The sequence below is a fragment of the Cuculus canorus genome, chromosome 1, assembly GCF_017976375.1.
Source record: "Cuculus canorus isolate bCucCan1 chromosome 1, bCucCan1.pri, whole genome shotgun sequence".
NCBI lineage: Eukaryota > Metazoa > Chordata > Aves > Cuculiformes > Cuculidae > Cuculus > Cuculus canorus.
The window spans coordinates 43,421,922-43,445,516 of NC_071401.1; the positions used below are offsets into that span (position 1 = coordinate 43,421,922).

At 40.9% G+C, this 23,595-nt stretch overlaps 1 protein-coding gene across 16 annotated transcripts in view; it reads left to right on the forward strand.

Annotated features, from left to right (window-relative positions):
* LMO7 (LIM domain 7) overlaps window positions 1–23,595 on the forward strand; it is a 145,571-nt gene that overhangs the window by 19,286 nt on the left and 102,690 nt on the right. For all 16 annotated transcript variants that reach the window (XM_054063704.1, XM_054063686.1, XM_054063697.1 and 13 more), the window contains exon 2: window positions 22,937–23,007. In XM_054063704.1, coding sequence (XP_053919679.1) covers window positions 22,937–23,007 — 71 coding nt within the window. The remainder of the gene's footprint in view (window positions 1–22,936; window positions 23,008–23,595) is intronic.

Below are 23,595 nucleotides of genomic sequence, written 5' to 3' on the forward strand. Positions count from 1 at the left end.
GCTGGACTTGCTGGTAGGGGGTGAGGCAAACAACAAAAATGGCTGATCTTGTCTTTTCACCTCCATTCTTCCAATGAATATGAGAACAGCAGATCTTTCAAGGCTCTCCTTTTTTGTCCTGTGTTGCTCCTGTTCCTTCCTCTGTCAGCAAGATTCTGTGGTGTTTGGCATCTTCTTCCTTGAGGTGGCAAAAACTCGTTTGTTTTTTTTTTATTTTATTTTTGTTAATGTCTACAATGACGCCTTGAGCAGCTGGATTCATGTAGCACTTGTGGCTGAAAGGTATGTTACGAAGTCCAGACCTGTTTTTATTTTTCCTTCTTAAAAATACGTTTCTGTTATTTTTCTTAAATGGTTTCTGGAGGTTCTTCAAAGAAAACCCGGCAGTAGCTGTAGCTATTCTCTACACTGTACCTGCTCTATTCCCAAATAACTCTGTCATCGGAGGTGCCCTGGAGGAGTCCTTTGTCCTTCAAAACTTGTAGACCAGTCATTTTATGGAATCATAGAATTGTTAAGGTTGGAAAAGACCTCAAAGATCATCAAGTTGAAATGTCAGCCCAACACCACCATGCCTACTGAACTGTATTCCGAAATGCCACATCTGTGTCTTTTTTGAACACCTCCAGGGACGGAGACTCCATCACTTCTCTGGGCAGCCTCTTCCAGTGCTTGACTAACCTTTCAGCAAAGAAGTTTTTCCTAATATCCAGTCTATGCCTCTCCTCGTGCAACTTGAGGCTATTTCTTCTTGTCATATGGCTAGTTACTTGGGAAAAGAGACCAACTTCCATCTTGCTACAACCTCCTTTCAGGTAGTTGTAGAAGGTGAAAAGGTATCTTTTTTTTTATTTTTTGGATCAAGACAGGCACCAAGGAAAAGGAAATGAGATTTTTTTTTTTTTTAAATTTTTATTTTTTGCCTGACACTATTGCATAATCTCTGTGGAAATGTAGAAAGTGCCAACAGTGCACGGGCAATGTCAGCACCACAACCTTGTGCTCTCCCATCTCTCTGTAGGCATCACCAGTGGTTCCAGGGCAGCAGGCCACTAGAGGAGCAGAGCTGGATGACCAAGAGCTTCTCAAAGCAGTGTAAAACTAATAACCTTGCACATAAAGACAAGTCAATTCCCTCCTCCCTATCGTCAGCAAGTGATGAGAATTAACAGGCTATACAGAGGAATTTATTTTGCAAACAGGCTTTATTAGAGAGCATAAATTGGATACAACCAATACCTTAGCTTTGAAATTCTAATAAATCATAGTTCCCCATGCAACTTCTATTATAAAATTAGGGTTATTGTCTAGTGTTTGCGTTATATATGATAGTGTAAGTGCTATTTAAACTGTGTGTCTTCAGAGTTAATAATTATCCTGATCTGAGTAATTATAGTTACTCGAGGGGGAATACTTGTGTCTGTGTCTCTCCCCTCGCCTCCCCCTCCCGTGAGTATACAGGTTTTTTTCTTTTGTTGTTTTACAGTATCAGGTCATAGTAGGCATTACAGGTTTGAATTTCTGATTTGCAACTTAAAGTATATATCCTAAAATAATCTGGTTTATGCGTAGATATTTTTTGCGTCTATGCTATCATGTGTTTTGAGCAGTTACTTGTGAAATATCTCATTTCCAAAACATTAAAACTACCCCAGAAACTCAATTTATTCTGTCTTATGCCCTAAGAAGATGCATACATGCTTAACTAAGAATTTTCACTTAATTTGTTAGTCAGATGATGAGACTGAATGAGTAATAAGTGCTTTCATGTGGAAATTGTATATGTGTCTGGAAGGATCTCAGAGGTCACGTAGTTCATGACTACTCTCTTGTAAGACTGGATATTCTTATACCTAGACCATCCCTGGCGTGTGTGTGTATATATATATTTAACCTCTTAAAAACTGGCAAACTGGTCTGTAGAACGTATCTTTTATGGTTATTTTTTTCATCCCTAATATGTGACAATTGTATTAATTGGTTTAATTTGCAGCAAATACAACTTTTGCTTTGATAAACTTGGAAGAGAATTGTTCCATTTCAGTCTCATTTCTTCTTTATCATAACAAGTCTTCATACCATTAAGCCTTTTCTGTGTCTTGTCTACAAGTGCAATACATGCAATAGCAGGTACCAAACTTAAGAACAACTGCTGTGCCAATTCAAACTGGTAAATAACCACTTAAGGCAGTGGCACTGCATAAAAAGATGTGGGAGTGACTGACTACTGAGGTAAAGTCTGTTGTTTGAAAAAAAAAATCTTAACATTGTTTTGAGATGTACAGGGGCATCTGATTTTTCTGTTGGTCCGTGTTCTAAGAATAAGATTTTGTAACTAAAGTCTGATGAATTTTCACTTGCTGAACTTTAAATCAGTGCTCCAACTAGTAGTCTCATTCCTACTGTCACATAATGGCCTTTTGAACTTTAAAAAGATTTAGATTAGATAGTAGAAAGAAATTCTTTGCTATGAGAGTGGTGAGGCACTGACACAGGTTGCCCAGAGAAGTTGTGGCTGCCCCATCTCTGGAGGAGTTCTAGGGCAGGTTGCATGGGGCTTTGAGCAGCCTCATCCAGTGGAAGGTGTCCCTGCTGATGGCAGGGAGGTTGGAACTGGATGATCTTTAAGGTCTTTTCTGACCTAAACGATTCTATGATTTTATGACTTTCCAAACTGAAGTGTTATCTCCCTTCCGAACAGCTATGGCTTGGTGGTGGTGGTGGTGAATCAGCTGTATTTAATACCTCTCTAGAAAAGAAAGTTGTCGAGAGTAGTCTGAATGTTTTTCTGACTCCTACTCTGGTTTCTTCTTGTGTTGTCACGCCTCTAAAGGGCATCTTTATTTTTAATTTTTCAGTCAATGAGACCTTTCCAGCCCTTTGAGTAGAAGATAATTGCTAATGGCTTAGAGAATGCTTTAGAAGACAGAAGAACTTTAATTAAGCAGATTCTTCCAGGCGTTGCCATCTTCAACACTTTTCTTCTGCTCTCAGTGGTTGTTTACCCAGTCTCACGCTTCTCTTTAAGCAAACTTCATAGCCATCCTGTTATTAACTGTTCATTGACCTTCATCATGCCAAATCTGTCCTTTCTTTTTGTTCTAGCATGGAATTTTGTCTTTAGTTTTTCTCTTTAACTTGCCTGACTCTTTCTATTTTGCTAGTTATGTGAGTTTTGTTTACTTCTATTTTTGCTAATTGGTTTCTTGAAGAGTTCCTGTTTAATCATACTGTGGTTTGGTTTAGACTATTCAGTTCTCATCACATTTTTGCCAGATTTGATTGAACATCCAGCAGATCCTGCAATTGCCTTTAAAACAAGAAATAAAGCTTTAAGCCCACTTGCAAGCTAATGCCGGGTAGCATATTTAGACAGCAGAACTGAGGCTTCCTTCTTTTATCATGCAAAACTGTTGCCTTGAATACTAAATTCTATTAATAGAAAACTGAGCTGTCTTGATATGCCTTTTTTCAAGTAGTTCATGTTTTAAATTATCAATTGTACTGTTAAAACCTACAGGACACTAGTGGTATGTTGTATAACCTGTTGCCTGGCATCCCTGCTGGATGCCCTCATGAGACCTTCCCTGGAATCCTGCATTCAGTTCTGGAGTCCTTAGCACAGGAAGGACCTGGATCTGTTAAGAGTGAGTCCAGAGGAAGCCATGGAGATAAGAGGGCTGGAGCACCTCCCATGTTTGGAAATGGCTGAGAGTTGGGATTGTTCAGCCTGGAGAAGAGAAGGCTCGGGGAGACCTTATAGCAGCCATCCAGTACTTAAAGGGGACCTACAGGAAAGCTGGGGAGGGGCTCTTTATCGGAGAGTGCAGGGAATGGGACAAGGGATAATGATTTTAAGCTGAAAGAGGTGAGATTTGTATTAGATATTAGGAAGATTTTTTTTTTTTTTTTTTTTTTTCCTGTGAGGATGGTGAGGCACTGGCACAGATTGTCCAGAGAAGTTGTGGATGCCGCATCCCTGGAGGTGTTAAAGGCCAGGTTTGATGGGGCTTTGAGCAACCTGATCCAGTGGAAGGTTTCCGTGCCTGTGGCAGGGGGGTTGGAACTGCATGATCTTAAAGGTCCAAACCATTCCATGACTCTGAGGAATGTTCTTTGATCATTTGTGATAAGTATAGTGAGGGTCCATGCCTTAATCTTCAAAATCTGGGAGAATGCTTCTTATGCAGGAAGGAAAGAGAAGTTTAGAAGCATCATCTTGGACACTCCCTTGTTTCTTCTTTTTCCCCTCTGAGTGTACTTATCACTTAAAATGTGATGTTTTGCTGTCTTCAAAATCTTGCCAACCAACATAGTCATAATTCACTCAGATTTACACTTTCAGTGATGTTTATGTATTGGATATCTAGAATATGATTTTATTTACTAACAGTACTGTCAAAATTCAGCATAGTGTCCTGGACTTATACATAATTTAAGAGAACTTGCTAGTCTACTGTAGAATATTTTTGAAATGAAAATGTAACTTAAACTAAGAAAAAAAAAAAGGGCTGTCTAAAGCTATTTGTTTGCATAGTTTCAGATTGGCGATAGTCTGCATATTGGTGTGCTCAGTGGTTTTGCCAATACCCATCATAAAAAGCCTAACCCAATGTAATGTCAGAGAATGAAGATGTTGGAACAGTTTGGTAGTATATGTAGAGGCCAGATGCTGAAAGAGCAGGGTATTTGTATTTATGTAATAGTCAAACATGCAGCTTATAATAAATAACAGGATAATAGGAATGTGGGCCAGGGGCAAAGTTTGGACACTTTATTTTTGTGCTTCATGGTATGAAATAAGTGATTTTTCTCATCACTTCTTTACCCTAGATAACTGTAGATGTTGAAAATTCTTATTCAGCTGTAAGGCAGTGTTTTTAAAGGAAGAAGTTATTGTCAAAATAAATTCCACTTTGTAACAGCAGAGGTCAGAATATGTCAGGAGATACACGAGATCAGTTCTGCAGTGACACTCAGATTCTATGTGAGTTCACACCCGATGTGACTACACCCTTTGAAACTGAGGCACAAGTCTTGGAGAACATTGGCCAGCGTAAGATACCTGAGTTTTTAACAGCACATTAATGGTTATATGCCTTAGTTGAAAGGCATCATATAGATTTAACACTTTGGATTTAACGCAAGTTAGACATATGTCCAGCTTTTTCTGGATACGTGCTTCGTATCTTATTGCGTATTATAAACAAAGAAATCTTTAAGCAAGCAATTATTAAAAAAAATGGTATGTGGGGGCAGGAGGAAGTGATGGGTGTTATTTCTCCTTTCTGTAATGATTTCTGATGCAAGCAAATTGTTTATGAAAAGTGTTGTCCTCCCTATCTATGTTTTTTACTATTTAATTATAGATAAGGCTAGAATTCCTCTACAGAAAGTACTGGTATCCTCCCTCCCCACCCTGTGAACGTGCCGACATACCTAGTTCAGGTCACTGTCAGACCAAGTATGCTGGGTGAGGTGGACAAATAGTTTAACTAAATGGGATAATGCCTCTGTTAGTCTGTAAGCATTGTGCAAGTGGTGTTTGAATGCTTCAAGCTAAAGTTATATCCAGCTTTTTTCTAGCAGAAAATACTTAAGAGTACGTGTCCAATAAAATGCATAATTTTGTGATGCCCCCAAACAAAACTAAATCCTGCATCGGAAATAACATCAGTGATGGAAAGCACCATTCCTTTCTCTGTGGAATTTCAATCTGAAAAAAAACCCCAAACAAACCCGAAGATATAATTCTGCTTTGATAAAGTAATGACGTAACGTCAAAAACACTTCCCAGTTGTGTTTTTCTTATGGCAGGAAAAGCATCTTCAGCTGCTTTACTGAGCTGTAAATAAAATGGTACAAATTTTCATAAAGAAATGGTAATCACATACCAGATCAAGCAGCAGAAATTGGCTTAAATTCATGCAATATGTATGGAGGAAAATGTTTAAATTGGGAGCATTCTATTCTTTGTCTCAGTTGCTAGGCAAAACTTCAGACATTCTTCAAGTCTGCATGCCCTGGAAGGCAGCTGGTCATAGAAACGACTGTGGCTTGAACCTGAAATGCCTGAGGCATCTTGCCTACAGTAGAAGAAAATCTCAGTCTTCCAGGACATACATATTTTCTGTCCACAAAGAACTGTATGGGTTATGGATAATATTTCTCCATTTAACGCATTGTTATTTTTAAAGACAGAAGAAAGCTAGAGACAAAAATATCCCAAAGCACACGCGTCTGTTTATAGTCAAAAAGTGCATCTTTTCTGTGGTTATGAGGTATGAGCATAATCCTACTAAATGAATGTATCAGAGCAGTCTTCCAAGACTGGTTTTATAGCTCTCCATAGAAGATAGAACATATAACATTTTCTGGTACAATGTGCCTGCTTGCATCTTGGTGCTTTTCTTGTGTTTGTGTTTTTGGGAGTTTCTTTAATCACTGTCACTGTATGTTTAGGGGAGGTTATGTGAATGTATTTGAACCAGCCCCTTACAGGCTGGAACTGCTCTGTTTTTTCTACACAGGGCTTGAGGTCAGTGTCTCTCTTGGAGGAAGGGTGCATCAGCTATATGCAGATAGATTATATTTTTCAGTGACATGAAACCTTCTGCTGGTATAAAAAAAATCAGGTTCAATTTAATGGATTTTGAGGATTCTCGTTTTAAATGCTTAATGGGTTGAATGTGGAAACTAGGGGGTAAATTTCTGCCTCTTCCTTGCAGGACATGGAATTGTTTACAAAGAGTCATGAATATTTCTGCAAGGATGTCATAATAAATATATTTAAATTATAATTCTCTTCTGCAATAAGGGGGAGGTTGGCTGCTTTCAACTAGTAATTAAATCCTACCTTTGCATAGTGTATGCAACAACTCTGTATAGTTGCCATGACAGTCAATCTTATCTTGGGCTCCTTCTCGCACACCCAGGTGAGGAGTAGTCTGTCAAACCAGTTTGGCTTCTCAAATAATTAAATGAATAAAGCCACATTTGCAGAGGAGCAATAAAATGGCCGGAGGAAGTGTCATGCTGGAGGTGGTTGAGCAGTGATTGAGTTGTATTGATGCTCAACCTGGATCAGAATTAGAGTGGAGAGTGGTGATGTCAAAGAGGGAAGATAGGAAGGGAAAAGTGTTCAAAGAGTTTGGAAGAGCGACTGTTATTATTTGTGGCTTCCTTTATGGGCCACAATCTTTTGTCCTTGCTCTTGACCCTGATTCTTCAATTAAAATCCACAGTTATGCCTGTGACTTGGACAGCTGCAAACACTTCTCTATTTGTGGTTTCATGAACCAAGCAGAAGAGTTCCCTGGAGAGTAAGTGTTTGATAATGGTCTATTTGGCTTAAATGACTAGACCAGATTGTTCAGATGGGAAAGGCAGGTGATGGGTGGTGTGGTGCAGAAAGAGGGACCTTTTCTTGTCTTTAAGTAGGGTGAACTCCTTATTTTGAGGTTGATAGTAGACTGATCCCTGATTTCTACTAGCAACCTTTTGTCAGGGAGTGTAGCGATAAGATGGGACTTAATAGTTTTAGGCAGAAAGAGGGGAGATTTAGATTAGATATTGGGAAGACTTCTTTTTTTTTTTTCCTGTGAGGCTCTGCAACAGGTTGTTCAGAGAAGTCATGGGTGCCCCATCACTGGAGGTGTTGAAGGCCAGTCTGGATGAGGCTTTGAGCAGCCTGATCCAGTGGAAGGTGTCCCTGCCCATGGCAGTAGGGTTGTGATTGGATTATCTTTAAGGTCCCTTCCAACCCAACCCATTCTATGGTTCTATGAACAACATTTTATTTCATAAAGGCAAATGCATCTTAAACAGTGAAGGAGTTACACCTTAGAGGAAAAATATTTATAATTACTAATAATGGGTGAGTAGCATAGGCTGCTGTTCTGGGTGGAAGCGTGTCTACTGCAAGATGACTGAAGGGTCTTGAAGGAGGATCCCCTGAAAAGCTGAAAGCTCTGTGATTAAGCACAGAAGCATGTTTGTTTCAGAGCTCTCCAAGTATAAATACACTTCAGTAACTTGCTACTTGTTCATCAAGTATTCCTTTATATTTAAATCCTTTATATTTAAAAGGGCAGCGTTCATATTTTACAGCTCCTCAAAAACCTAATCACAGCCAGGAGTTAATCAGCAAAACTTACTGAGCCTAAACTTCCTTATTCCTTTTTCCAGACTGATATTCTGGCTCCTCTAGTTGTGCTCCTGTCATCTTTTCAAATGCATGGCATCCTCTTGTGGCTCCCTTGGACTTCAATTTCCTCCATACCCATCCTTCTTCCTCCGACTGCAATTATTTAATTTCTTTGCCAGAGGCAATTTCTTTCATCTCCTGCCAGGGAGAGGGACTACACGTAAGCAGGGAGCCTCTGGTCATATGTCGTGCCTGGCATCCCTCATTAGATGGTGCTGCATGGCAGTGGCAGTGTCCTCTGCCATTCAGCACTGTAATATAGGAGCTCATTACCTGTAGTGCAGTAAATTTCTATGAGCCTTGGGAAACAGCCTTCAGAGATCTCACTGTTGGTTTAGTAACTTGATTCATGCACATTGTATTTCAAATATTCCAATATAATTATTTGTATGCTGTTATATTCCTTTACATTTAAAATTTTAAAAATTCTTAAAAAAAGCTCTACCCCAAAATATTTTATCTCTTGATGTCTCATTTCTATATAGCTTCTTGTACTGCTTACTTGCTCTTATTTATTAAAACTGTTTTAAAAAAACCCCAACTGCTAAACATACTACTATTTGAGAGCTTTACAGTCTTGCTTTTTTTTTTGATATGAACAGATCACGTCAGTGGAGTCCTCAAGCTGATCCTTCCCTCTGAATTATTTTAACTTCAGAGAAGAGCGTAGTATTTTTACAGCTGAAATCAATGTTGATTTCAGTGACTTCCACCTGATAGCTTGTTTCTACACAACTGTTGCTAGACAATATTGAAATTGCTAAATGACGTAATTTAATCACTGTAATTGGTGACAAGTGCCACAGTGTGGTGGGAAGTGGTGTCATGACTGTTTTTTCCAGACTTTCTATGTGACACTAATTGCCTTTACCAAGTCTTTTGACCCTGTTAAATGTTTGTTTCCACCTGATTTCATTGCTTGCTGTCCATCTGTTGCCTTGTTAATGAGTTAAGTAAACCTGGTGAAATGGGTTGGAAATCTGTGGGTGTGGGAAACAGAAAAGTGGGGGATGTGGGGAGAGGAGGGAATATGTGGTGAAAAGGCTGTTGGTCTCCCAAACCCTATGTATGCACATGTGGGTGGATGCGTGAGAGAGAAAGGGTGTCTGTGCATGAACATTTTTGGCTGAAGCTGACTCAAACCACATCCTGGTGTGTATGCTACTCAAAGTACTGCTCCCAGTAAAGGCTAAACCATTAGAAAAAAATTGACTGATCTCCAATAATAACAATAAATTACTTCCATGCATGAATAAGCTTGCTATACATTGCTCAAGCAACTGGATCTAAAGCATTTTCCTCTTGTGTGCATGTTCTTTTATCTTATGTCTTTTCCTTCTCTTGCTGAACGTAGCTTCAAGACCTTGCGGTTAGATCCCTGGTTCACTTAAACACTGACAATGCCCTCTGGAAAACCATCAGTATATGAGATGTATGAAAAGTCAAAGTATTAAATAAGATCAAGGCAGTCAGTTGGTAAGAGCTGGGCTTGTTTAGCCTATAGAACAGAAGGCTCCAGGGAGATTCTATACCAGCCTTCCAGTATGTCAAGGGGGCCTACAGGGAAGCTGGGGAGGGGCTCTTTATCAGAGAGTGCAGGGATAGCATAAGAGCAAATGTTTTTAAGCTGAAAGAGGGGAGATTTAGTTTAAACACTAAGAAGAAATTTTTCCTGTGAGGGTGATGACGCGCTGGCCCAGGTTGCCCAGAGAACAAAGCAACAAAGCTGGTGAAGGGGCTGGAGAACAAGTCTTATGAGGAGCGGCTGAGAGAGCTGGGGTTGTTTAGCCTGGAGAAGAGGAGGCTGAGGGGAGACCTTATTACTCTCTACAACTACCTGAAAGGAGGTTGTGGAGAGGAGGGAGCTGGGCTCTTCTCCCAAGTGACAGAGAACAGGACAAGAGGGAATGGCCTGAAGCTCCGTCAGGGGAGGTTCAGGTTGGATATCAGAAAAAAATTCTTCACAGTAAGAGTCATTGGGTACTGGAACAGGCTGCCCAGGGAGGTGGTCGAGTCGCCTTCCCTGGGGGTGTTTAAGGAACAGGTGGATGAAGTGCTGAGGGACATGGTTTAGGGAGTGTTAGGAATGGTTGGACTCGATGATCCATTGGGTCCTTTCCAACCTTGTGATTCTGTGAGAAGTCGTGAATGCCCCAACGCTAAAGGTGTTCAAGGCCAGGCTGCTTTGAGCAGCCTGATCCAGTGAGTAGTGTCCCTGCCAATGGCACGGGGTTGAAATAGAATGATCGTTAAGATCCCTTCTGACCCAAACCATTTTATGATTCTATGAGAACTCTAACCTAGGGCAGAGCATGCTCTGGTTTTGGCCATTTCATTTGGTATCTCTGTAGTTCTCTGCCACTTGCACAAATAATCCCAACAGGGACTCGCTTGCAAATAGCAGTGGAGTTGTAGGATATTTTTCTTAATCAGCATAAGCAAAGATATTGTTTTCTTTAAGGCCCTCCCTGTAAAAATAAATGCTGGTTAACACAGCCTGTATTGAATCTTGCAACATCCTCTCTGACCTGGAATTACAGTAGTAGTAAAATAGAGCTGTAAGCTTAGAAAATACAAACGTCAGAAGTCTTTTTATAGCTCACATTTATCTTTTGTTCTAAATGAACAAAATATTTAAAGATTCAATTACAGTGAAGTAGAGATGTTGTTTAAAATACTGAACACAATAATAGATAATGTTAAACAAACATGATTTTAGTACCTCTATAGCAAATGTCCCAAAGTTTGTATTTACTTTTAATCCTTTCTTGACATTTGCCCTAGACAAATGTGATTTTAGTATCACTAACATTTTATCTGTCAATCTTTCAAATAATGTCTCTGTTTTAATTGAAGCTTGTAGAAACAATTTATCTTGTTCACTTGAAACTGGAGTGCTACAGTGGTCTTAAACTTCAGTTTCCTCCTTTAGCAAGAGCAATGTTACAGACAGATTTTGCATAGTGGTTTTTGGGGGTTTGGGTTTTTTTTTTATTGTTGTCTGAACTTGGAGTTCTTTGTGAGGTTGCATGGCTGGCCATCCTGTCGGCCACATACCGCCTGGCTGTCAGAGTGCTGAGTCACTGGATCTTTGGGTATGTTAATCCTCTCAAGAATCTGCAAAAATTTATCCCTCTCTCGTCTCCAGTGTGCTGTGGCTCCAACCCTGTGGTGCCCTTCTCCAATGCTTGGAATCCCTGGCTCAGTTGTCATGATCATTTTTGGGGCAGGGGAGAGGTGGTGGTAGGATGTGTGATGGAGTTAGGTGGGGATATTTTTTTTTATTTTTAGTACTAAATTCTATATATTAAATCAAATTTAGTACTATTTCCTATAAACTATGTTTTATATATTCAGTTCCATTTTTAGTACTGTACTTCGAGTCCTGTACTTGGGTCACAGCAACCCCATGCAATGCTCCAGGCTTGGAAGAGTGAGTGGAAAGGTGCCCAGTGGAAAAGGACCTGGGGGTGTTTGTTGACAGCTGGCTGAGCATGAGCCAGCAGTGTGCTCAGGTGGCTAAGAAGGTCAATGGCATCTCGGCTTGTATCAAAAATGGTGTGCCCAGCAGGGGTAGGGAAGTGATTGTGCCACTCTGCTTGATGCTGGTGAGGCTGCACCTCAGATCCTGTGTTCATTTTTGGGCCCCTCAGCACAGGAAAGACATTGAGTTCCTGAAGCCGGTCCAGAGAAGGGCAATGAAGCTGGTGAAGGGTCTGGAGCACAAGTCTTGTGAAGAGTAGCTGAGGGACCTGGGATTTTTAGTTGGGAGAAGTGGAGTCTCCTTCCCTGAAGGTGTTCAAAAACATATAGAGATGGCACTTCAGGACGTGGTTCAGTAAGCACCGTGGGGCTGGGATGACAGTTGGACTGGATGATCTTAGACGTCTTTTCCAACCTTAATGATTCTATGATACTAAAGCACAAAATAGTCTGGATGATTGCAGGACACTTTCTAAACGCGGACCCTTCATATGAGCATAGGGAAGAGAGTGGGGAAAGGAGGCTCTGGTGCCATTTTGGGAAGATCATGGTTTTCTTTTGTGACTGGACTCCTCAGCGATCCCTACAAACCCACCTTCTCTCTGTGGCATGTCCGAGTCTCACTGCAAGTCCTCTTTTCTAAGCTGTGTTGTTGCTGCTATTTTTCTGGTCTTTTCATTTCAACCTCCTAAAGGAAATGTTGAGAACACACCAATTTCTTGTTTGGGGCAACCTTTTTGTATTACCTGGGTGGACACTGTGTAGGAGTCCAGCTGAGACACAGGTACGCACAGATTCATTTATCTCTTGATCACTGATTCCCCAGCTTGAAAAGGTGTTAACAGCTTGAGGTCAGGTAACAACCAGTGCAGGGCTGAAGAGGTAAATGTTTTCAGGAAAAAGATTAAGAAATGGTGTACAGAGTGACAAAGGGCAAGTTCAAAATTTGCCTAGCATGAGAGCATGTGCATTACAAAACATGGGCATCCAAAGATATCTAAGCTGTAAAACTAGAACCTCTGCTCAGCACTTCTTAGAATCATAGAAGTGGAATCATAGAATGGTTTAGGTTGGAAGGGACCTTAAAGCCCATCCAGTTCCACCTCCACTGCCATGAGAAAGGGTACCTTCCCACCAGATCAGGTTGCTCAAAGCCCCATCCAGCCTGGCTTTGAAACCTTCAGGGATGGAGCATCCACAACTTCTCCGGGTTATCTCAGTTGATGGCTTTTATAGAAATTGTATTCTCATTCCCTGGATATATTTAAACTTTTCTTCTTGCTTTTTTTTCTTTTTTTTTCCCCTGTGGCAGAACCAAAACCCAGCTCTGGTACAGCACCATTATACTGTGAATTACTTGGGGGAAAACCAACTTGTGGTCAACCAGTTTTATTCATATTTAAGGAATTCAGTGGTTGGTATCTTCTTTCGGGGGTGAACTGAATATTTAGACTTTAGTTTTCTCATGATGATTTTGTCCTTTTCTTTGCTTAATTAGGAACATTTATGGTTAAGGCACCCTCTGCTACCCTTAGTTTACCACTGGACTAGTATGGAGCTCAGCTAGCAAATATAAAACTCACCAACTCTTCTGTTGTTTTGGGAAGGTGCATAAGTATTCACTTCTATTTTGCTTCTATTAGTTGCAAATACACATGAGAAAGTGAATTGGAATCATAGAGTGTTTTGGGTTGGAAGAGACCTTAAAGATCATCCAGTTCCAACACCCCTGCCATGGGCAGGGACATGTTTCACTAGATCAGGCTGCCCAAGGCCTCATCCAGCCTAGCCTTGAATGTTTCCAGTGATGGGGCATCTACAGCTTCCCTGGGGAACCTATTCTAGTGTCTCACCACCCTTATTGTGAAGAATTTCTTCCTAATGTCTAGTCTAAATCTTCCCCCCTCCAATTTTTAGCCATTCCCCTTTGTCCTGTCACTGCATGCCCTTGTAAGCAGCTCCTCCTCAACTTTCTTGTAGGCCCCCTTCAAGTACTGGAAGGTCACTATAAGGTCTCCCCTGAGCTTTCTCTTCTCCAAGGCGAACAACACTAGCTGTCTCAGCCTGTCCTCATAGCAGAAGTGCTCCAGCCCTCTGATCATCTTCATAGCTCTCCTCTGGACCTACTCTAACAGCACCATATCCTTCTTATGTTAAGGATTCCAGAACTGGACGCAATACTCCAGGTGAGGTCTCACAAGAGCAGAGTAGAGGGGCAGAATCCCTTGACCTGCTGGCCATGCTTCCTTTGATGCAGCCCAGGATATGGTTGGCCTTCTCATCTAAATTCCCCCTCTTTCAGCTTAAAAATGTTCTCCATCATCCTATCACTGCATACTCCCCGGTAAAGAGCCCCTCCCCATCATTCCTGCAGGCCCTCTTTAAGTAGTGAAAGGCCTCTATAACGTCTCCCCACAGCCTTTTCATCTCCAGGCTGAACAATCCCACCTCTCTCAGCCTATCCTTATATGGGAGGTATTCCAGCCCTCTGATCATCTCCATGGCCTCCTCTGAACTCGCTCTAACAGATCCCTGTCCTTCCTGTTGCTGGGGTTGCAGAACTGAACGTAGGACTCCAGGTGAGGTCTTATAAGAGCAGAGTAGATGGGCAGGATCAACTTTCGTGACCTGCTGGTCATGCTTCTTTTGACGCAGCCCAGGATACAGTTGGCTTTCTGGGCTGCAAGTGCACGTTGCTGGCTCATTTGGAGCTTCTCATCCACCAGCAAGGCAAGTTCTCTTCAGGGCTACTCTCAATCCATTTTCTGCTCAGCCTATAATTGTGTTTGGGATTGCCCCTATGCAGGTGCAGGACCAGGAATGCTTTGTTGAAGTAGAAATAAGCGTGAAGAATTAGGACGGCAGCTTTAGAACTGGTGCACATTTAAGCTGTTTATGGAATTGTTAGTTTCCAAATAGATCAGATGTAACTATATCACTACATTAAAATTTCAATAACTTGTTTTTTTCAGAGATTCCTGTCATTTCAAATTGCTATTCGCATACGCAAGTTTTACATTCTTCTAGAACACCTAATGCCATGCCATTTATGCTGCCCGTCTGTGCAAATACAGCAAGACCCTTTTTATCAGACAAAATGTATGTTGATTTTCTTAGCGTCACACCTGTCATCAGTATCAACAACAGGAGGCTGGTTTGGGGGATTATCTTGTTTGCAAGTGGGGGAGAAGCTTGACTGAATAGATTGATCCCAAATGTTTATCCTGGCTCTTTCTGCAGTATTATTCCCTTAAGTCAGGATTTTCCTTAAATATTGGAAGAACAACTTCATGCTTGTCCTTCAGATTGTGTTTGTATATGTAATTTGACAGAAGAGCTTGAAAAAGCATAAGCAGCTGATGAGCAGAGATCAATGGTTCTCGCACCTACCACACCAGGAATTGTGTGCCTCTTTCCTTACCCCTTTTGTTGGTTTTTTTGTTTGTTTTTTTTTTTTCCCTTCATCTTTTGTAAAAATGTAGTTGTATGTTATTTCAGGAGTCTTGGCATGTCTGTCCAGAACCCATACCACAATAAGACCCCATCATTATGTTGATGATAGAAAATAACAGTAAGAGTTTCTCAACAATCAGTCATTTCTTTTTATAAATGTCTGTTCTGGTTTGTAATCAAAGGCAGTTTTGGCTGAAGACTGAAAAATTTCCACATCCTCTGAAATGAAATGATGCCCAGGGATTTGAGGTGTATGGGGTTAAACAGAAGAGCACAACTTAGCATTGAACAGTAGAGCAGGAATTGTTCCAATTGAAGAAGTCATATGGATACGAAGAGGGACATTCACATGGACCAGCATTAGTAATCAATGGCATTAATCATGGAGTCGTAGAATGTTTTGGGATGGGAGGGACGTTTACAGGTCACATAGTCCATCCCCCTGTAGTGAGCAGAGACATCCTCAACTAGATGGGATTGTTCAGAGCCGCATCCAACCTGGCCTTGAATGTTTCCAGGGATGAGGCACCCCCCTGGGCAACCTGTTCACCAGTGTTGCACCACTCACACTGGAAAAAAACCCCTACTTCTTCCTTATATCCAGTCTAAATCTACCCTTCTTTAGTTTGAAACCATTACTCCTTATCCTGTCACTACAGGCCTTGTTAAAAAGTCTGTCCCCATCTTTACTGCAGACCCCCTTTAAGTACTAGAAGGCTTCTATAAGGTCTCCCCACAGCCTTCTCTTCTCCAGGCTGAAAAACCCAAACTTTCTCAGCCTGTCAGTGCTCCAGCCCTCAGTTCATTTTTGTGGCCTTCTTCTGGGCTTACTTAAACAGATCAATGTCCTTCCTGTGCTGATGACTTGAGCTCGACATGGTATTCAGGTGAGGTCTCACCCGAGACCCAAGCAAGTGGGGAAATCACCTCCCTCAACCTGCTAGCCATGCTTCTTTTGATGCAGCCTTGGATATATTTTGCCTTCTGGGATGCAAGTGCACATTGTTGGCTCATGTACAGCTTTTCATCCATCAGTACCCCCAAGTCCTTCTCTACAGGGCTGCTCTCAATCACATCATCCCCAAACCGGTATTGAAACTGAAGCCTGCACCCATCGAGGTGTACCATCTTGTACCTGGCCTTTTTGGATCTCATGTAGTTCACACAGGCCCACTTCTCCAGCTTGTCCAAGTCCCTCTGGGTGACATGCCAGCCTTCTGGTGTGTCAATGCTATTCATCTTCTTCAGTCTCCTTACTTTTGCTGTGCAGTTAAATTACATAGCAGGTTTCTTGGTAGGTATTTTCCTTCTTATTTCCATGCTAGCTCTTCTCCTCAGTGGAGCCATGCCTGCAGTGGATTTCAACAATGAAGTTCAAGGACTTGAAACAAGAAGCTTCCTTTTGTGGAAATCCAGGCATTGCTCTTGAATCTTGTGAAGTTGTTAGACTGGGCAGTGTCATAGTTTCATTGCTGGACAGCTGACTTGGAAAGCCTCTGTGGATACCAGCTGCTTGAGCACTTGTTGACCTCTCAGGAGTTTGTTGGACCATGAATTAAATTGTGATTGGAAGGGCAGATAGCAGCAAGGTTCTTTCTGACCTTGGCTGCTTTAGACCTGGTGTCCCTCCTGCTGCCAAAGGTGAAATGCCAGCACCATTCTCCCATGACTGGAAGATAAGCATGCCCACTCTTTCTGTACATCTTCCCAGGGGCCAAGACTTGGGGAGGTAGATCCTGCTTGCCTCAGAAATGAGCCGCTCTTCTCCACCGCTTGACTTTGAGAAAGCTAGTAAACCCTGTGGTTATGCGGTTTGCTCCAGCAGTAAAAGCTTTCTTACCCCGGTGGTGGCCAGCCTGATTTTGTCACTTGGGTATGTGCAGCAACCCTCTGAATATAGTTCCTACCATCTGCCCATTGGGAGGAATTTGGACAAATCGATTGACTACTTGAGCAAATCGTGGCTGTGCTAGGGTGAGGGATTTTTTTTGTTTGTTTGTGTTTTTATTTTGTTTGTTCCTTTAAATAAATTCAAAGAGGAAGAACCAGTGGGGAAGAGAAATCTGGATGGTAAGTCTGCAAAGGCCAAACATCACCAGCTCCTTACTCCAAAGTGTAATAGCAGCATTTTTGTTGATAGCTGCCACATATGCCATTCAAGAACAAGCTCGCATCCTGCTTAGCATTTAAACAGGGCTACAAACAGCCATGAAAGAGGGAGGCAGAACTTTGAGAAGTGCATCAAAAGTGTTCCACAAAGCAGCCACTCATTGTCACAGTCCAGAAGAACCACCAATTCCTACAGGAACACAGAAGAGAGGGGGGAAAAAAAAACCTACTGCTTTTGTGTTACTTTTTTTGGTGTTGTTTTTCCTTCAGGGCAAACTCGAAGAGAGAAAATCTGTCAAGCTGAGGTAGAGCACGTTACTGACAGCTGTATATAAAATGCAGTGGACTCAAAATATTGTATAAAAATATGTAATTAATCTATTTCCAGGCCCTGCTAGACCTTACAGATGCCAGAGCGTTGGGAGTATCTTCAAAACTTCCTTGTTGGATGTGGGTGTAGCAGATATATCTCCTTGGGCATCTTACAGTAACAGTACTGTTCTGGAGTGATATATTGCATGGGGGCGGTTAGAGCCAAAAGTCTGCTGTAAATAGAGATATGTAATGCTGGGATTATGTAAGGAGGGAGCCATTTGCCATGTAGTCTGATCCAGATTTTTGGTAACTAGGGTAGAGGGATGAAAGGCCATTAGCAAGGTAGTAATTCAGACATTAATGTTTATGTGGGGTGATCCGCTGAGGCAGATACTGTGACAGAAACTGGCAGATGTAGCTGAAATTCTATAGTGGGAATGGTACGATAGTGTCAGTTAGGTGTTATTTGCCCCAGTTCCCTACAGTACACAAGCAGTCCTCTCTGCAGCATGAGAGAGAGAGCGAGCATGGGCTTTTCTTGCTGCAGGCTGAGCTGGGGACTTGAAGGTCATAAATCAAAGTAGTATCCTTGAGGTTGCTGTCTGATTAATTGCTTGCCCCATGAGAGCCCTGCATGAGCCTGCATTAAGGCTGTTGCTATCATGCATAGTTCGGTATCTTTCTTGAGCCTTCTATCCATCACCCATGCCCCTGCATCAGGAGCTGTGTGCTTTATTTGTGCAGTTAGCATTTCTCTCAAATCAGTGTGTGGTATCCTCACGTAGTTTGAGATAATATAGTCTCCTGGGGGTGGTGGAAGAAGAGTTCTGAATCATATAATGGTTTGGATTGGAAGAGACCTTATAGATCACATAGTTCAAGCCCCCTGTCATGGCCACAGAAACCTTCCACCGGGCCAGGTTGCTCAAAGCCCCATCCAATCTGGCCTTTAACACCTCCAGGGATTGGGCATCTATGACTTCTCTGGACAACCTGTTCCAGTGCCTCACCAGCCTCAGTAAAAAACTTCTTCCTAATATCTAATCTAAGTCTACCCTCTTTCAGCTGAATGCAGTGGAGAGAGCAGGGCTGGCCAGCGTGAGGTGCTGAGCTGGCTGAATGGCGAGTACCTGGCTTCTATGGCAAGGCATTGTTCAGGTCACAGGCTGGGCATAGTGCTGCCTCCTTGTTTCTGAGCAGCTGACATTTTTCTGATGAAGAGCCAGTTAGCCAGCATGCCTCTGGATGTGGTGCGAGTCTTGTATTGGATGAGGAGAGTCTAGCTGTGGTGTCTCCACCACTGCAAAGTCAAATTGAGAAACCTACCAGTCCATTGCACTTCGAGTTGTACGTGGTGGTATGTATGGGAAACCAACCCACTGGAAAATGTCTACCATCCTGTGGCAGAGCTGCCTTTCTGCTAGAAGGTGAACTGTGGAAGCAACTTGACATAAACTCCCTTAGGTATTTTTTTTTTATTAACACTGAAAAATCTTTTCATTTTTAACAACTTTTAAGGAAAAGAGTGCCTATTATGATCACCTGTGTTTGACCTTTAGTAGGACAAGCCAAAGAAGGGTAGTCGATGCTAATTTTGGTACTGAGGTGTATATTTAGCTTATTCTTCTGTGCCTTGTGCTATTTGTCCAGTCCATCATGATTTTGATGTCATGCCATCTTCAGGATGGTTTATCTTTGGGTATTGCTTCTTGATTTGCCTCCTTCTACAGAAGTCACAGCAAACATGAAATTAAAGTAGCCTTCTGCGTGTGAATGTGTGTATAAGCGTTTTTCAAAAACCTAAATTTAAGTAAAGGCTCAATTTGCATACTGTTTGAAGTAAAGTGCTTGGACCTGGCACTTTCAAGTTACAAAAGTATTAGGGGATGCTGTCTTACAAAAATAGAATCAAACTGGTTTATAACAGCAATTAATTGTGTTTTTATAATATAGTCATTAATTATTTCATTGCTTTTTCTACCAAAAAGCAGAGAAAGAAGCAGAATGCGTGCAACTGTATGAAGGAGAGGAAAGAGACATAATTTGAAAACAGATGTTGTTCAAAGATGGATCTTGCATGGTTTGCAAGATATTTCCTTTATTTGGTGGCTCACATGGTCTAGGTAGTTGAAAAATTGTCCAAAATCAATTATGCCCATTACATAACAGCACCACACCCAGTATAACCAGTTTTAATGAATAAGTAGTGACTCATGAATCGTAGACACTGTTTGAAGGTGTAATAGCTCAGGGTGGGATTCGCTTTGTCTTACTCAGGTTCTTAAAAGTCAGGGAACTCTGAGCCAGTTGTGGATATTCTTTTTTTTTTTTAAATGATACTTATTTCCTATAATAGTTACAGCTGAGCTTAATGCCTTGCAGTGGATATAAGCCAGATGAAAGTCTGTGGTGGGAAAAGTCCTCTTTCCCTGTCTGAAAGCTTGGTTTAAAATGCAGTACTTATTTTCATGACATCAACAAATTCAAGGTGTTGTGCAACTTGGAAGATGTTTTGGTTTCAATCCACTAGTGTTAAATTATTCCTTGAGAATACATCTTAATTACTTAATTATTAGTTATCCTTGAAAAGTCCATATTAATGAAATGTAGCTTGGCAGTACTCCTGCTTTTATTTTAATGGCAGCTAAGCATACAGTCATCGTTCTGTAGGCCACAAGATATGTCTGACAGCTCCATCCTGTGTATCAAATAGGTGTTGATTGCCACAGTGGCTGCAAAGCAACTTAATCAAAACGCTTCCAGTGTAATGTCCTCTAGTGTAATTTTAAGAGGTCTGCAAATCTTAATAGCATTAATAGCCGTGTACTTAACTTGGACTCTTGTTGTGCAAAGATACTTTATAATTACCTAAGACCATGTGCTTGAAGACTTTGTGGCAGTGAAAAATGTTCCACACACCATTTCAGAGACTGAGGTGGTATTTTGGGGGGTTGTGGGAAAGACCACAATGTGCACCATGAAAATGTGATTACGCGCTACACTGTGGCTCTTGTGTTCTGAAGGGGCTATGCTGAAGTTTAACGTGTCTTCATCGACACGCGCACCTTGACTTATTAAGAATAATTTTTGAGGAATGATCTCCTTAGCTGCAGTTCTAGGAATACTTTCTTAAAGAAACATCATTGTGAAGGTTGTCTGCAGATATGTAAGATGTTGCAGGTTTAGAATGGGTCCAACTCTAGGTGAACACCTCACCTTCTATTGCATGCATGACTAAACTGTCTATATTAAACCAAACATTTGTACTGTCTAGTCCTGTAGATGTCAGCGATGACTCCAGAATGAGGATAATATTTGGACTTAAAGAACAGATTGTAGTTTGAAACATAAATATAAAGCTAGACCTCTATCTTATAACCCTTGTCACAGTACAGTTCTGCTGTATGACACGCAGACTTCAAGTTTCTAGCTTGCAGAATGCAGGGCTTAATTTATAGTGCATATTCCATATTACCTAGGGAACACAAATATTTATATTCAAACTTTCACTGCTGTTATGTTATATTGGCTAGTTTCCTCAAAATTATTATCACTCAATATAAGAGGTTTCCATACAGTTTTGGAAGCAAAAGGCTGTATTTTGAGATAAGCATGATTTCCAGATGCTGTGTTTTGAAATTATTTTTGAAAATGATATTGCTAAGATGCAACCCCTGCTCTTCAGTAAGAACAGACTATTGAGGGGTATTTTATAAAATGAAATTCTCCTGGGGGAATGACTGTCATCCTTTGTTGTTAAAAGTTTTGAGGTTGATTCCCCTTCCTCCCCTTTGCCCCCAAATGTTGACATTTTTGTTATCTTGAGTTGGTTTGTCATAATTCTTTCTCTCACCTTATTTGTTAAATCCTAGAAAAAAAAAAAACTTAAAGAAGATATATGTATTTAACATAAAATCATAGAATGGTTTGTGTTGGAAAGGACCTTAGGGATAATCCAGATCCAACCCCCCTGCCACGGGCAAGGACACCTTCCATTAGATCAGGTTGCTCAAAGCCCCATCCAACCTGGCCTCAAACACCTCCAGGGATGGGGTAACAACAACTTCTCTGAGCAAATATGTTCTCAATATGGAGACTGAAGTTACAACTTTTTAATTAAAAAATAACTTCCATAAAAACTACTTACTTATATTCCAACATTTCTGGTGTCAGTATAAATTCCTTTTGCAGTTTAGGGAAAAAAATTATAGGATGGTAATGTAATAGCTCCTTAAAGAGCTACATCCTCTCCTCAGTCTTTTAACAAGTACAGCTCATTTGTTTCGCTACTGAATTCCGTAATTACTGTGGTAACCAGTAGCTTTGGTCTGGATGCATGCAGGTTCCACAACACCTGTAATTGTGTACCTGAAGTCCTGTGCAACGTTGGGGATAGTTGGGATCCCCAAAGAGAGGTTAGTAGTTAGCTATAGACTGTACCTAGTGACGTCCAAGGACAAATAAATAACCTTCATGGTGTTTGATTTCTATACCCAACTGGGATAAAACCCTTCAGGAATACTATCTCCTTTTCTGACATGCATGTGGGTTATTAATCTGGGGTTTTATAAGAAATCTGTGAAAATTTGGTCCCTCAAGGGATATAGATTAAGGAGGGTCCTAGTAGGAAGAATCCAAATAAGTTTAGACTTGAAGGTACTGCTTCGACGGTCTTGTTTGAGATGGAGGGAGTTAGTGCCAGAAACAAATGTGGAGTTTTTTTGTGGAAAACAACTGTGTAGGTGATGCTTTTGGCATTGGGTATCTTAAATCCTCAATAAGGTATTGTTCACTGCTTTTCACTCTGGATATAAAAAGTAACCCCATTAGAGGAGTTGGAGCACTTGCCAAGTAATGGGAATCAGCGTGCATGTGGTAATATAGGCTTGCTGGCATGGTTCTTTAGTCACACAGCCTTAGGTGCAAGTGTCAGGGAAAAAAACCCCGTCCAAGTAATTTATGTCAGATATCATGAGTATACATGCTGTAATATGAAGTAGAAGATAAAAGACTTTCTCTCTTTTGCACTTCTGTTTCAAATTTATGTTATGCTTTTTCAGTGTGGCTGGTATTGCTTTAGAAAGCGATAAGTATTCTCACAGAATTTAGCTGAAGATTGATTTACACTAGAGGAAACTATCTGAAGATGTTGGATTTTTGGATTTTGCTCCTTTTGAGGCATAAAGAACAGGTTTTTTAAATATTTGTTACTTTTGAAATTTCTTATTTGAAAAATAAAATAATAGATACTATGAACTTTGTTGAGTTGAAAAGTGTGGGGTTTTTTTGGTTTTTTTAGTACTTCTTAAATACTCTTGCTACTCCTGATTTTGCGTGTGTCCAATTAAATCCCAATTCTTATTTTTATAGACAGTTACTGGGAAAAGCTTTGGAACCAAAGACTTTCGAGCAGCTCTGGAAAATGGAGTCCTGTTGTGTGAGTAAGTATTGACTTATCAATATAAAAATCCTTCAGGTTAACGTCAGTTGGCCTCTTTCTTTGCTGACCTCGGATTTTTTTTTCAAGTATCAAAAAATATTTTCTAATAAATGAAAATATTTTTATCTACCTGCTGTTGGAAGGTAGAACAGCTTTCAAACATCATAGAATCATTAAGGTTGGAAAAGACCTCTAAGCCTATCCAGTCCAACTGTCAAACCAACACCACTGTGCCTAACAAACCATGCCCCTAAGCACCATGGCCATATGGTTTTTGAACACCCCTAGGGATGAAGACTCTACCACTACCCTGGGCACCCTCTTCCAATGCTGCACTACTCTTTCACTAAGGAAATTTTTTTTTACTATCCAATCTACACCTCCTCTGGTGAAACTTAAGGCCATTTGCTGTCGTCCTCTCTCTTGTTACTTGGGAGAAGACCAGCACCCACTTTGCTACAATCTCCTTTTAGGCTGTTATATATAATTCTCAGGATCTGTTTCATGTGTTGTCATATATGCTTCCTCATGCATTAGTGAGAGGGTCATGCTGATCCTCTGGCCAGTTGATTAGTTTTATTGATTGTAA